The following is a 17,033-nucleotide window of genomic DNA, read 5'->3' on the forward strand; positions in this document are numbered from 1 at the left end:
GGAAGTATCACCAATCCATTCACGAATTTGTTATTTTCCCATGCGACAAAAGTAACTCTGATACTTAATAACAAAATATAGCTGAACTAACCAAATATAAATCATTATACTTTTGATGATAAAGTTATAATCAACTGCACTAAACAAAACAAATCACTTTCCAGGATATTTTATTGGTCCCTTCAATACATGCGTATTGTGGTTTTAACAAACTGTACAAATTACAAATCTTGAAACGATCCACGTACGAAGCCTATCTCGAGCAAACATTGACACCATTGAATCTTTCTAAAACGTACAGGGAAGTTTTGCATAACTCTTTACATGTACACTGTGATCAAATGGGATATTTGCACATTTGCGTTGGTAACAATTGTAGAACTATATGAAATGAAACGAATATTAATCGTTCAAGGTTACTTCCTATATATTATTTTTGAGATGTTGCTATTTGTAGTATCCAAATCCTATAAATCTTAGCGCCAAATTTGAATACTTGAAATACTCACCAGGGAACGTGTCTTCCGACACTTGTACGGTGCCCTGTACAATGATGTTTGGTGGACTATTTGCCTCCCCTGACAAGACTGTAGAAGACATCAAAGTATAAGTTATAGGAATTCGGTAATAGTCGCTTTGCCAATAGGTAACACAGTCGTGGACAGTGGAGGTCATCAGTGTCTACAGTATATATAGTAGAGGTCATCAGTGTTTATAGTATATACAGTGGATGTCATCAGTGTCTATAGTATATACAGTGGATGTCATCAGTGTCTACAGTATATACAGTGGAGGTCATCAGTGTCTATATTAAAATCAGTGGATGCCATCAGTGTCTATAGTATATACAGTGGATGTCATTAGTGTCTATAGTATATTCAGTGGAGGTCATCAGTGTCTATAGTAAAATCAGTGGATGCCATCAGTGTCTACAGTATATACAGTGGGGGTCATCAGTGTCTACAGTATATACAGTGGATGTCATTAGTGTCTATAGTATATACAGTGGAGGTCATCAGTGTCTACAGTATATACAGTGCAGGTCATCAGTGTCTACAGTACATACAGTGGGGGTCATCAGTTTCTACAGTACATACAGTGCAGGTCATCAGTGTCTACAGTATATACAGTGGAGGTAATCAGTGTCTATAGTATATATAAAGTGGAGGTCAACAGTATCTACAGTATATACAGTGGATGTCATTAGTGTCTATAGTATATACAGTGGAGGTCATCAGTGTCTACAGTATATACAGTGCAGGTCATCAGTGTCTACAGTACATACAGTGCAGGTCATCAGTGTCTACAGTATATACAGTGGGGGTCATCAGTTTCTACAGTACATACAGTGCAGGTCATCAGTGTCTATAGTACATACAGTGGAGGTCATCAGTGTCTACAGTATATACAGTGCAGGTCATCAGTGTCTATAGTATATACAGTGGAGGTCATGAGTGTCTACAGTATATACAGTGCAGGTCATCAGTGTCTACGGTATATACAGTGGAGATCATCAGTGTCTACAGTATATACAGTGGGGTCATCAGTGTCTGCAGTATATACAGTGGGGTCATCAGTATCTACAGTATATAAAGTGGAGGTCAACAGTATCTACAGTATATACAGTGGAGGTCAACAGTATCTACAGTATATACAGTGGGGGTCATCAGTGTCTACAGTATATAAAGTGGAGGTCAACAGTATCTACAGTATATACAGTGGAGGTCAACAGTATCTACAGTATATACAGTGGGGGTCATCAGTGTCTACTGTATATACAGTGGAGGTCATCAGTGTCTACAGTATATACAGTGGAGGTCCTCAGTGTCTACAGTATATACAGTGGAGGTCATCAGTGTCTACAGTATATACAGTGGATGTCATCAGTGTCTACAGTATATACAGTGGGGGTCATCAGTGTCTACTGTATATACAGTGGAGGTCATCAGTGTCTACAGTATATACAGTGGAGGTCGTCAGTGTCTACAGTATATACAGTGGAGGTCATCAGTGTCTACAGTATATACAGTGGGGGTCATCAGTGTCTACTGTATATACAGTGGAGGTCATCAGTGTCTACAGTATATACAGTGGAGGTCCTCAGTGTCTACAGTATATACAGTGGAGGTCGTCAGTGTCTACAGTATATACAGTGGATGTCATTAGTGTCTACAGTATATACAGTGGGGGTCATCAGTGTCTACTGTATATACAGTGGATGTCATCAGTGTCTATAGTATATAAAGAGGAGGTCATCAGTGTCTACGGTATATACAGTGGGGGTCATCAGTGTCTACAGTATGTACAGTGGAGGTCATCAGTGTCTACAGTATATACAGTGGAGGTCACCTGTGTCTACGGTATATACAGTGGAGGCCATCAGTGTCTATGATATATACAGTGGGGGTCATCAGTGTCTACTGTATATACAGTGGAGGTCATCAGTGTCTACGGTATATACAGTGGAGGCCATCAGTGACTATGATATATACAGTGGGGGTCATCAGTGTCTACTGTATATACAGTGGAGGTCATCAGTGTCTATAGTATATACAGTGGAGGTCATCAGTGTCTACAGTATATACAGTGGAGGTCACCTGTGTCTGCAGTACATACAGTGGAGGTCATCAGTGTCTACAGTATATACAGTGGAGGTCATCAGTGTCTACTGTATATACAGTGGAGGCCAACAGTGTCGATAGTATATACAGTGCAGGTCATCAGTGTCTACAGTATATACAGTGGATGTCATTAGTGTCTACAGTATATACAGTGGAGGTCTTCAGTATCTACAGTATATACAGTGGAGGTCATCAGTGTCTACAGTATATACAGTGGAGGTCATCAGTGTCTATAGTATATACAGTGGAGGTTATCAGAGTATACAGTATATACAGTGGGTGTCATCAGTGTCTACAGTATATACAGTGGGTGTCATCAGTGTCTACAGTATATACAGTGGAGGTCATCAGTGTCTACAGTATATACAGTGGGTGTCATCAGTGTCTACAGTATATACAGTGGAGGTCATCAGTGTCTACAGTATATACAGTGGAGGTCATCAGTGTCTACAGTATATACAGTGGAGGTCATCAGTGTCTACTGTATATACAGTGGAGGCCAACAGTGTCGATAGTATATACAGTGCAGGTCATCAGTGTCTACAGTATATACAGTGGATGTCATTAGTGTCTACAGTATATACAGTGGAGGTCTTCAGTATCTACAGTATATACAGTGGAGGTCATCAGTGTCTACAGTATATACAGTGGAGGTCATCAGTGTCTATAGTATATACAGTGGAGGTTATCAGAGTATACAGTATATACAGTGGGTGTCATCAGTGTCTACAGTATATACAGTGGGTGTCATCAGTGTCTACAGTATATACAGTGGAGGTCATCAGTGTCTACAGTATATACAGTGGGTGTCATCAGTGTCTACAGTATATACAGTGGAGGTCATCAGTGTCTACCGTATATACAGTGCAGGTCATCAGTGTTTATAGTATATACAGTGGAGGTCATCAGTGTCTACTGTTTATACACTGGAGGTCAGCAGTGTCGATAGTATATACAGTGCAGGTCATCAGTGTCTACAGTATATACAGTGGATGTCATTAGTGTCTACAGTATATACAGTGGAGGTCTTCAGTATCTACAGTATATACAGTGGAGGTCATCAGTGTCTACAGTATATACAGTGGAGATCATCAGTGTCTACAGTATATACAGTGGGTGTCATCAGTGTCTACAGTATGTACAGTGGGTGTTATCAGTGTCTACAGTATATACAGTGGGGGTCATCAGTGTCTACAGTATATACAGTGGAGGTCATCAGTGTCTACGGTATATACAGTGGGGGTCATCAGTGACTATAGTATATACAGTGGAGGTCATCAGTGTCTACAGTATATACAGTGGAGGTTATCAGTGTCTACAGTATATACAGTGGAGGTCATCAGTGTCTACAGTATATACAGTGGGGGTCATCAGTGACTATAGTATATACAGTGGAGGTCATCAGTGTCTACAGTATATACAGTGGAGGTCATCAGTGTCTACAGTATATACAGTGGGTGTCATCAGTGTCTACAGTATATACAGTGGGGGTCATCAGTGTCTACAGTATATACAGTGGAGGTCATCAGTGTCTACGGTATATACAGTGGGGGTCATCAGTGTCTACAGTATATACAGTGGAGGTCATCAGTGTCTACAGTATGTACAGTGTTTGTCAACTTCGACTCATTAGACACACCACCATTTGGCTTAGTTAATTAGTTTTTTTGCATATTAGTGGACTGAAGGTGACGATTAACCTACCGTCGTGTATGCAGTATAGCACTGCGACCAGCAAGATGTAGTTCATGGTTTGTAGGGTATATCTGCAACATAAGGGCGACAGAACATAGGACATTGGAATGAAGTCTCGCTGGGGGAATTCATGGGACCACTGAAGGTGTCTGGAGTTATCCTAGTTCTGGAGTTTCATAGTATGCTTTCGCCATTCATCTGTCACATATTTCTAAGTATGAGGGGTAATGAAAAGTTGTCACAATCACATCCATATGCAGACAGGATGGTCTGTACACACACAGTGGTGAATCCGTGCATCAAATGTAGCTCCCAAAATACCATGATCCTTGTAACCCCTTTTGCATGTATCCGATAGGAAACAACCTTGCTGTACTTATCGGTGGCCTTCCAAGACAAGGGCAGAGTACCAGTTAATGGTTGCATGTGAGTAAGTGTCGCTTCGTGTGACATGTTACGAATACGGGATATAAACAACCGAAGACATATTAACATGACACAACTGTTGGGAAATCCGTGACATCATCTTGTTTCCCGACAGCAGTATAATTTATGACTCAAAACTCTCATATTGCAGAATGATATTAATATGAGTGAGTGTTGTATTACGCCGCAGTTTTCAATCACGATTTCAATGGGTAGGACCTATTCTTGGCGTCACCCTTTAGTATAAGACAATATATTATGGCTGTATGATTGTTTCAAGAGGAAATGAAATTTGTCCCAGAAAATGCTTGCAAACATATTTATGCTTCAGACTGTTGTCAAAAATAGATCGTCTGCCACAAAAAATACATTGCTGCATGGTGATTGCGTGGTGACTGTAGCTGAAAACATATATTGTCTCCATACAAAATCCCAGCACCTGCCTCATCCCCACCCCACCTCCCGAATATTAAATAGTTGGTCCCTAAGGGAAAAAACACATTTCAAAACCGAACACAGTACTTGAGAGCTCCAACCACATACCTTTAACTCGTAAGGCAGTAATAGTAGCCATATCAGGCTGTTCCTGCAGTGCTGTGGTCGACCTGTGTCAACTTTCTTATCTGTACGAGCAGTTTGACCCACCTTCTGGTGCAGTGCAATTCTAAGTGTTGTGAAACATTTAATCTCACTTGTTCAATCATAAAGATAACGTCGTTAGATCATTTACTAAAGTTCCGCCCGTATTATATTGTCTTGCAATGAATGGAGCTTCGAGATTCAGTATGGGTTCCTAACCACAATATAAGATACATTTACACGAGTGTATGTATATGTTTATGTGTTATATGTTTTAACAATCTATATATAACCACTACATAGTGAGAGAGCAGTGTTGATGTTGGGACTTTGGAATATATTGTAAAATAGGATAAACGCTTATATTTTATTGTCGCTTAATATCTAAGTTATAATAAGTTTGAACGTCCTTTGTGCATATCTGAAGACGGAGAAACGTTTCATCTTCCTGTCAGTACAAACTCATAACGATTACAGTGTGTGTTACAATTGGCAAGAAATGCGTCGTATACATGTAGCGCGATTATATTTTGCGGAGAACGACATGTGCGTGGCGTGTAGAGCGCCATATATATGGCGAATAGAGCGACATGTGCGTGGCGTGTAGAGCGTCATATATATAGCGTGTAGAGCGACATGTGCGTGGCGTGTAGAGCGCCATATATATGACGAACAGAGCGACATGTGCGTGGCGTGTAGAGCGTCATATATATGGCGAGTAGAGCGACATGTGCGTGGCGTGTAGAGCCTCATATATATGGCGTGTAGAGCGTCATATATATGGCGTGTAGAGCGGCATGTGCGTGGCGAGAAGAGCGACATGTGCGTAGTGTGTAGAGCGTCATATATATGGCGAGAAGAGCGTCATATATATGGCGAGTAGAGCGACATGTGCGTGGCGTGTAGAGCGACATGTGCGTGGCGTGTTGAGAGTCCTATATATGGTGAGTAGAGCGGCATAAGCGTGGTGAGTCGAGCTATTGTGTATGGCTGCATTTGTATTTAGTGTAGGGCTGCGTTTATATGTAGTGTAGGGCTGCGTTTATATGTTTGGAGGGCTGCGTTTGTATTTAGTGTAGGAGTGCGTATATATGCAGTGTAGGTCTGCGTTTATATGTTGTGTAGGGCTGCGTTTATATGTAGTGTAGGAGTGCGTATATATGCAGTGTAGGTCTGCGTTTATATGTTGTGTAGGGCTGCGTTATATGCAGTGTAGGGCTGCGTATAGGTGTGTTGTTGGCGTGTAGGCGACGGTAAGGGCTGCGTTTGCATTTAGTGTAGGGCTACGTTTGTATTTAGTGTAGGACTGCGTTTGTATTTGGTGTAGGGCTGCGTTTGTATGTAGTGTAGGGATGCGTTTATATGTAGTGTAGGGCTGCGTTTATATGTTGTGTAGGGCTGCGTTTGTATATAGTGTAGGGATGCGTTTATATGTTTGTAGGGCTGCGTTGATATATAGTGTAGGGGCGGGTTTGTATTTAGTGTAGGGCTGCATTTGTATTTACTGTAGGACTGCGTTTATATATAGTGTAGGGATGGGTTTATATGTCGTGTAGGGCTGCGTTAATATGTTTGTAGGGCTGCGTTTGTATTTAGTTTAGAGCTGCGTTTGTATTTAGTGTAGAGATGCGTTTATATGTAGTGTAGGGCTGCGTATGTATTTAGTGTAGGGCTGTGTTTGTATTTTAGTGTAGGGCGGCGTTTATATGTAATGTAGGACTGCGTTTATATGTTTGTAGGGCTGCGTTTGTATATACTCTAGGGCTGCGTTGTATTTAGTGTAGGGCTGCGTTTGTATTTAGTGTAGGGATGCGTTTGTATTTAGTGTAGGGCTGCGTTTATATGTAGTGTAGGGCTGCGTTTATATGAGGTGGCGTGTAGGCGACTGTAAGGGTCGTGTGTTCTGTGGCGTTAGACAGGGTTGCCTCTTGGCTCAACCACAGTTAGAATATGCACCAACACGACACTCTATTCCTGTGTGATCCGCATAGTAAAGTCGATAATACACATCTGTGAATTTAAGAATGATAATAAGTTGATTGGATAGATAGCTGCTGTCGTCAGTACTCTTTTCGGTCCACCCGTTACATCCGGTTGGAGGAAATACATAGTTTTAAACACCTGCCCCGTGATTGTCAGATTCCACAGCTGTGTTTAGGAGGAAACCTAGACAGACATTTAGTCCAGGGAATATAGTTATCTTATCTAAAATTATTTATCGACCAAATATACTCCAAATGTAGCCCAGAACAATGCTTATTTTACGAGAGCTGGGGCATTCTAGACTTGCCAAATCAATCTCGATTTGATTTGATATGGTGCTGACAAACCTAGAAACATAATCGGGGCGAACCGTAATTTGAAAAGAAGAAAAAGTGCTGCGTAATTCTCATGGTAAAAGACGAAAACACGACAAACGACCAACTTCCTGTGTTCTAATCCCGCTAGGTGTTCATTATTTATACAATAGTCTATAATAGTCTGATTGGATAGATAGCTGCTATCGTCAGTATTCTTTTCGGTCCACCCGTGACATCCGGTTGGTCTTACGACATAGTTTCAAACACACGCCCCGTGATTGTCAGATTCCACAGCTGTGTTTAGTGGGTAAACCTAGACAGACATTTAGTCCAGGAAATAAAGTTATCTTATCTAAAAGTATATATCTACCAAATATAATCCAAATGTAGCCAAGAACAATGCCTATTTTGTGAGAGCTGGGGCATTCTAGACTTGCCAAATCAATCTAGATTTGATTTGCACTTCTTTTCAATTGTTTCTCTAGCGTCTGGTAGACAGACTAGAGGACACCCAACTGGGTGCTTTCTTAGCTTCATGAAATTCTGATTCATGGGCATAATGCCGACAGAGCGGGGAGCACAGGCATCTAAACCCGCAACAAGCAGTTCTTTGCACGATGATTTTCCGCATCTCACACTGGGTCTGGTCGCCATGCTTCTATAGGATCCTGGTTGGTTTTACTGACGACACAGAAGCACTGTCGTAAGTATAACATCGGTGGACATTTTTACGTAAAGAATGAGTGAGTGATTGAGTTGGGCTTAACGCCGCTTTTAACAGCATTCCAGTTATATCGCGGCGTTTCAGCTTAGTCTGGGAGGAATGCCCGAAGTGATACAGGTCTCAGACGTTTACCACTTCGGTGAAACCCACGAGCAAGGGTATGGTGCTGACAAATCTAGAAACATAATCGGGGCGAACCGTAATTTGAAAAGAAAAAGTGCTACGTAATTCTCATTGTAAAAGACGAAAATACGACAAACGACCAACTTCCTGTGTTGTAATCCCACTAGGTGTTCATTATTTTATATAATAGTCCAGCAAGCTGTTTGATAAACAATGAATTCAAAGAGAAAAAAAAGAATACTAAAGATCAATTTCAACAATTAAGATTTATAAATATAACATTCTCATTTATATCCCTGACAAAGTCAGTTTATTACAGGTTTAAGGCCCGAAGGATAATAGTCTACAGAACCTAAGTCTCACAACAAATGACAACTGAATTTCTACAGTTTATCTGTGTTCATGTGCAGGTCACTGTAACATTCCTATACCTCGTCCTAGTGGATGACCAACACACCACGTGACATTCCTATACCTCGTCCTAGTGGATGAACAACACACCACGTGACACTCATATACCGAGCTTCAGTGGATGAACAACACACCACGTGGCATTCCTATACCTAACCCTCGTGGATGAACAACAGACCACGTGACATTCCTATACCTCGTCCTAGTGGATGAACAACACGCCACGTGACATTCCTATACCTCGTCCTAGTGGATGAACAACACGCCACGTGACATTCCTATACCTCGTCCTAGTGGATGAACAACACACCACGTGACATTCCTATACCTTGTCCTAGTGGATGAACAACACACCAGGTGACATTCCCATACCTCGTCCTAGTGGATGAACAACACACCACGTAACATTCCCATACCGAGCTTCAGTGGATGAACAACACACCACGTGACATTCCTATAGCTAACCCTAGTGGATGAACAACCCACCACGTGACATTCCTATACCCAGCTTCAGTGGATGAACAACACACCACGTGACATTCCAATACCGAGCTTCAGTGGATGAACAACAGACCGCGTGACATTCCTATACCGAGCTTCAGTGGAAGACAACAGACCACGTGGCACTCATATACCGAGCTTCAGTGGATGAACAACAGACCACGTGACACTCCTATACCGAGCTTCAGTGGAAGAACAACAGACCACGTGGCACTCATATACCGAGCTTCAGTGGATGAACAACAGACCACGTGGCACTCATATACCGAGCTTCAGTGGATGAACAACAGACCACGTGACATTCCTATACCGAGCTTCAGTGGATGAACAACAGACCACGTGGCACTCATATACCGAGCTTCAGTGGATGAACAACAGACCACGTGGCACTCATATACCGAGCTTCAGTGGAAGAACAACAGACCACGTGACATTCCGTGCTGTTTTCTCCGAAAAGCATTTTCAAGATTAAAATAGTACCTTACTGAATTTGTAAGATGGATCATATGCAAGTCAGTGTCATTATATCTGCCAGTCAGGGAATTATACATGTATTGTTTTATAATAAGAAAGAGATGGGGCCTCCATGCATAAATGTTCTAATGTCTAAGACCAGATGAGTTCCTGTTTTATTGTTAAACCAATTTAAAACCTGTGAGATCGAGTCTTTTGTGTTAAAACATAAAAAGAAATGATTTGTTGCAAATATTCGATGGATTATTTCATATTAAAAGCTTTTTGTCATATTTTCAATTGCAGTATCATTTATCAATACAAAACATTTGTCTAAATAGTCGTCCGGTACAATTCATTTCCCCATTTTGTATGGAGGTTATCAAGAGGAACAGCCAGTTTCCCGTGAATGTTTCTATATAAATTTACAATCTGTAGATTGACGAATATCATTAAGAAGACCACAACGAATTGCGTGTTTACCGTAACTGCTCTGTGCATGGTCGTTCAACAGTTGTATCCATCGATTAGGTATATAAGGTTTGTGTTTAAAGTAGAGTAAGTATGTTTCATTCAAAGCGAAATCCATCCAAAGTCTTTAAATGTCCGGTATTAGAAACAATATCCCTGACACACTTTAAACCCTTATCTATACCGTTTAACAATTGAAACAATCCTAGTTCGTTTGTATGGAACAAAGTTCAATATAGGTCAACTAAAATATCCTTGAACAGTTTGTGTTTCGTTTGGTTTGAGGCTAATGTAGCTATTTATTACATCTTTCCAAAATATATTTTTTATTTAATTTAATGTTGTTTTCAAATTATCTTTTCAAATTAAAAAGATCAGAATTTCCAATGGATTTTAATATTCGTGAGCTAAATGTTGCCTTAGCGGCACAAAACTTCATAGTCCATTTTATTTTCATGTACTTACAAAATGATTATAAGTCAGTAAAATATTACTTTATGGCTGGGATGTTAACACGCTGCACACATTTGAAAAGAGCGTGACACTGCTAGATGCAATATCTAAGATTGTAATCCTCTAAAAGTCTCGACAGAAAAAGTAACTGTTTAAACTTGTCAGGTACCCATGATATATGTAAAGGATATACACAAAGATATATAACATGCAACGCCCTAGTCTACCAATGCGATATTACACATGAGGGTAGAAAGATCGATATTTGCAAGTGCATTTTATCGAATCTCAACGCTGATTAGTCAGTTGAAGCGATGTGACGCCAAATTGCCTCATACATTACAATAAACGACATTTCTAAACAAATGTGACCATGTCGATACGATTTTACTAATTAACGTATCAATTTAACTGTATACGTCATCACAAAGTTCCTTCTCGAAGTGGATGCCATCGACATTTAGATGTCATATCCTCAAGTCGAACTGTTCGTATCAGAGAAACATCGATTTCTTGATAAGCCATTGCAACGGCGCAGATACACATCCTTGTTTTACTGGACGTGCAGATAAGAGCAACGAGCAGGAACTGTCAAATGCTGCCGTATTTCACCCAGACGGTTAAAGTGTCAATGTGTCGTGATACGTGTGTTCTGTAATGACTCATGCAAGATTTAAAGCTCAACGGTATTTATATTTAGATGTGGTACATGACCTAAAGTCATGAAATCGACTTGAATATCGTTCAGTAAATGTTCTTTTGGTGGAGACATATTGGTGGAGTCATTGCATTACAACTGGCATTCGTGTAGAGAGAGAGAGAGAGAGAGAGAGAGAGAGAGAGAGAGAGAGAGAGACACACACACACAGACAGAGACAGAGACAGAGACAGACAGACAGGGAGAGAGACAAGGAGAGCTAGAGAGAGCAGGAGAGAGAAGAATATAGAGTGGTACATACTTGGAATATCAGTGTAGAGGTTAAAAGGTACAACCGTCGGCCATATATGACCTATGAGACACGACACATCAAATCACAAGATATGTATATATAAGAGGTAATACATAACAATACATAAAAACATAGATGTACTGAACAAAATCACACAGAAATTGGAAGAAGCTTATGACCATGTACTTTTCCTATATACACACGCTCTACCTCCCTTTTTGTGTTTTCTTTCGTACACTAGGAATCCCACTGAGAAGTTGACCTTTTAATTCTAGGTTACAATTAACATTGCTTCTTTATTGTAATATTAAATTTACCTTTAGTTGATAATAACAGTAATAAATAAGAGTATATGCCTTTAAATGTATTCTTCAAATTAAGAGTAACATTATGGTTAATAACGTGTGGATATATCATGTTTCACTGGCCGACTGAATCATAGTTTACACGTTATTAACACAGCATGGACAACACTCACCTGTATATGGGCGAGTCAAGGTGTTCCCTCTCGCTCAGGTAACGTCAGGTTATTCCAGGTATTCTAGACGGCGATCACAAAGTCGTGACAGTGAATGAATCAGAATAACGTAAGGTTTCCATTCTAATGACCAAGCCTGTGCTGTCTAGCTCCACATCCAGGATGTCGGTTGACCATTACCACCTAAGAGTTACCTGTAGTTTCCTGTATCGCCGCCCTGTTCCCTGTCCCCGGCCCGACCTAGTTTAGTCAATTATCGATAGCAGAATGCACAGCCACGGCTACAGTCCTGACAAGGTTATAGATAACCCCCTTAAATAGCTTGTATTACAGCCATTGTTTACAGTCAGATATTTATTTCTTTACTAATCCACCGTCTGGCTTTAGGACAAACATAAGGTGTTTGTGTACAGGAGTCTGAGAAGTAAAGTATGTCATGTATCTGTTCAACACATACTGTTTCACATAAATGTAAAATAGCTTTGATTTATTACTACGGCAAATGTTGCTCAGTCCATGCACATCAAATGTTATCATTGAAGTCAGGGTCGTGTTCAAGAGAGGTGTGTTTCTTGTCATTTGACAAAGACAAACTGTCACCAGGACGTAGTCTGTCTTACAGACCCTGATACATTCATATCAACTACAGCCCATGCAAGTCTATAATGTTTGGCAAGTCTAGATTACTGCAGTATCACTAGGCTCCCTTTTTATTAGATTTTTATTAAGATAACTGAACAACTGTTTTTTTCTGTATGATATGTTCATTTCAGAGACTATATGTTAGTCTAACCAGGAAGAAACTACTATACTCTCTGTTATCAAATCCCTGCACTCATCAAACACGTGATGCAGTGATACGCATGACGAATCAACTTTTTTTTAATTAGTTAACGGGGATTTGTTCAGGTTGTATACTGGCTGACAGCGAACTATGTGGACGTGTGGTAGAAACCATGTTAGCTGCAATGTTAGACGAGTCATGTCACCTGCTCTTGTTCGTGTAGGACATAATTTTACATCATCGCAATGTTGTATCCCTTTTCCCGAACACCTGGTGTCATCACTAATTTTCAGTGATCCATTCAATTCAATTCAAAGGTTTATTGTACAGTCATACAGTCATATTAACAAATATTATAAAATTCGGAGTGTCAAGCCAACTGACGAAACAGAAAATCATGATGAATGAATAAAGATACTTGTGGTTGAACGCTGTACGTTTTCTTTGACATTCAAAGTTATTAGTAGATGTACATGAAAATGACCAGGCGGGTAGATATTCCATTCTTATTTTCTTATATACAGGGCACATAACCATAAAATGAAATTCGTCTTCAACACCAAGGTTACAGGAGGGCAAAATCTTAGGGACTTTCAATATTAAATATCTTCGTCTATTCTCTTTTAAATCATTTAGACAAGGTCTAAACAGTATAAAGGTATTGCGGAGGTGTTTGAATCTTAAATTTGAACGATACGACTCTGGTTCAAGGAGGGACTTAATATTACGATATGTGTCGAATCTCGAACTTCCTGAAAGTGTAGAATGCCATTCCTGTCTGAACATTTCTTTAGCACGAGTTCGAAATTGTTGCAAACACATATTTATATCACCAATAGATTGCGAGATCCATATGAATCCAAAGCCATACTTAAACAGAGTTAAGCGTATACGGGAAGCCCATGTGTTCTTCCCAATATTATCAAGACATACCAGCATAGTTTAAGCTCTCTTTGGCAAACGATGTGGCATACACAATAACTTCAGCCAATAGCGTAGGCATCGAGTATAAGATGTTATATATAGTGGAAACCTCCCACATTCACCATACAATTCATACAATGTTCATCGCTGTTTCGCCTTTTACCCAAATGGGATCTGTTTCGGTGGATAATCGAGGCTGGTTGTTCCCTGGCGTTGACGTTATATATTCTCTACTTGAGGAGTTGTCATTGATCTAACCTTAAGATAGCATTAAATTAAATGCAGTTGAAACATTAATCCTCTTTGCATCGATCGTCACAGAATATCCACCAGTGACGTAAACAGGCGTATCTATATCTCAGATGTGTTAACACGGAAGTACTTGCACCAGTAAGTGTTGTCCAATCAGAATCCGAGTAACAAGCAGCCAGCGAGCATTATGGGATACATAATGTAATCCACAGCTGTCATGTAAACTAGGTTGTGAATTGCTAGATAAAACACTTTTGATGTATTCATGCCTCTTCAACCTTATGACGTTAGAGAGTCGTGCACGCATGTTTTAACACTATTGTAATAACGGGATGCTAAAACTGCATCTTGATGTTGATACAGCGCCGTACCCAGCCGGGGGGTGGGGTGGGGGTGGTGGTTTAGGGGAGGGCAGTTCCCCCCCCCTCCCCCTGGATTTTATTGTAATTATGTAAACACAAGTTGGGGACAAGTGATACTTGTACAAATATTATATTGCACCCCCTGTTAAAAAGGCTAACTACCCCTTGTAATATACGCGAAAGTAAACTAAATTAATGATTTAACATGTTCATTAACACAGAGGGGTTTGATGGAGTTTCGTAAATTAAATAAAGTCAAACGTAGTGTGAAGATAGGAAATAATATATTTAGCTGAAACTACCCGAGTCTGTACTCTCATACCTGCTGTCGTAGTTTACTAGTATTCACGGGAGAGCATGCCAAAGGTTAACAGCTTGCAATGTTAGAACTACTATCATGTGCCATTTTTTATGGAAAACGTTCATAATTCATGAGCGAGTGAGTATTGTTTTACGCCGCTTTTAGCAATATTCCAGCAATATCACGTCGGGGGACACCAGAAATGGGTTTCACACATTGTACCCATGTCGGGAATCGAACCCGGGTCTTTGACGTGACGAGCGAACGCTTTAACCTCCAGGCTACCCGACCGCCCCTATAAGTAATGAAAGTTTATTAGGTCAGTGTGTTAGATCATTTTGTAAACTATCTTTTTGTACTTTCAAGAAAGACGTGACTGTCCTACCTTTACAAAGAATGTTCATCTAACCTGACCCATGCCATCACAGCATTTTACAAACATTATACGATTATGATTGACAAAAACATTTGAGGTCAATGTAAAGAAAAGTAAGAAACATATATATGTATAACTTCAGTGATCCTATTCCCGGGTCTATTTATTTCAAATATTTACACATATTCCCGTGTTTTACTGAATAAGCAGTGTCCACTGTCAGTCGTTGTAATATAGGTTCTGGGGTGTTGAGTGAGTGGGTGAGTGAGTATGGTTTTACGCCGCTTTTAGCAATATTCCAGGAATATCACGGCGGGGCTTCACACATTGTACCCATGTCGGGAATCGAACCCGGGTCTTCGGCGGGACGAGCGAACGCTTTAACCACTAGGCTACCCGACCGCCCCTCTGGGGTGTTGACTGCCCTTTGTCAGTGGGACTATTGCTCTGAACGTTGTTGATCCTGTCGGGAACACACTTTCCGTTTACCGACGTTCCAGTTCATTAACCGGCAACTGAGTCATGTGTTTGAATGTCCCCCATTTCTCACTTTTATCTCATACTATATACCTGATACTTAAGCTTATGGCACTATGCGTGAGTGAGTGAGTGACTCGGAGTTATCAGTGTTTTGAACGGTATACCAGTTACTGTATCTGCTGTACCTAATAGGTTGTTAAATGAATTCATTATGTGTAGTATTATATATTAACGTGGTGTTGTGGAGTTCTTTAGTTAAAAAAAACAACATACCTTTCCACGAGAGCACGCTACAGAGCATGTACAGAAAAAAGCCAGTTACACGAGTGAGAGAGTTAGTGTGAGTTTAGTTTTACGCGCTTTTGTAAAACTCCAGCCAAATCAGCTAAGGAACTCCAAAAATGGCACCCATGTGGGGTATCGAACCTGAGACTTGCCGGTGTGCCAAGCCAACGCTGTAACCACTAGACTACCCATGGTGACTAAGTGGGCGGCAGTCACGTCATCACAACTCCACCACGACGGCATGTGGGGATTAAAACCAGGACCAGACACACCAGTGGAGTGACACGCAATCAACATCATCTTCCTGTCTGGTCAACCTCAGGAGTTAAAATCGGCGTTAAACTCAATTCACTCACTCACTCAACCTCAGGAGCGCGAGATATACTTGTCGTACCTGGGCCTGTGACTGCCAATCTACGTGTAAGCATATAAATAGGTATTCGGGACCTCGTTAGCATACTACTGGACGCCCTGCCTCGAATATAGTCTTTACTGTGTCAGAAAGGATGGCTGAATATTTGCAATGTTGCTTCTATTCGCCAGAATACGTGTAATAGAAGTCATTAGTTGATGAGGTACATGTACCTTAGGTCTATATTCACAGTCAAGGGCTATTTTTTAGTCTCTACGGTAAACTACGTTTATAATGGACACGTTCATGACGAACTGACGGAAAAAACGAACTGTTGTCTTTTTTTTGTCCCGGCCATTAACTGTATATATGCCGTATATGCTTATAATGAATTACGGTTATTACGAACTTAACTTATTGGTCCCTTTTAGTTCGTTTTTTACTGTATATATGCCGTATATATGCTTATAACGAACTACGGTTATTACGAACTTTGTGGTCCCTTTAATTTCGTTATAACAGCAGTTTTATCGTATATTTTTTTTTAAACTTGTTGTTTTAGATGACAGAAGTGTGATTTTGTTAATACAGATATAAAAATGTGGTTCAAATTCAAATAGTATGTGAAGGTAGAAATACAAGACACGTGTTAATTCAAAATGTCATGAATACAAATGCGATTGCATCTATTTCCTTGTTCTCGAAAATGTCCCCGTAAGCTGTAAATCTAAA

General features: G+C 40.3%; 1 protein-coding gene across 1 annotated transcript in view; it reads right to left on the reverse strand.

Annotated features, from left to right (window-relative positions):
- LOC139467737 (cadherin-23-like) overlaps positions 1-13,972 on the reverse strand; it is a 45,816-nt gene extending 31,844 nt beyond the window's left edge. Inside the window, exons 1-2 of the mRNA XM_071249247.1 lie at positions 13,903-13,972; positions 510-587 (exon numbers count right to left, since the gene is read on the reverse strand). Coding sequence (XP_071105348.1) covers positions 510-587; positions 13,903-13,972 — 148 coding nt within the window. The remainder of the gene's footprint in view (positions 1-509; positions 588-13,902) is intronic.
- Between the last annotated feature and the right edge of the window lie 3,061 nt (positions 13,973-17,033).

Source organism: Haliotis cracherodii, unplaced genomic scaffold (assembly GCF_022045235.1).
Source record: "Haliotis cracherodii isolate W230 unplaced genomic scaffold, xgHalCrac1.p SCAF_2, whole genome shotgun sequence".
In the NCBI taxonomy this organism is placed as follows: domain Eukaryota; kingdom Metazoa; phylum Mollusca; class Gastropoda; order Lepetellida; family Haliotidae; genus Haliotis; species Haliotis cracherodii.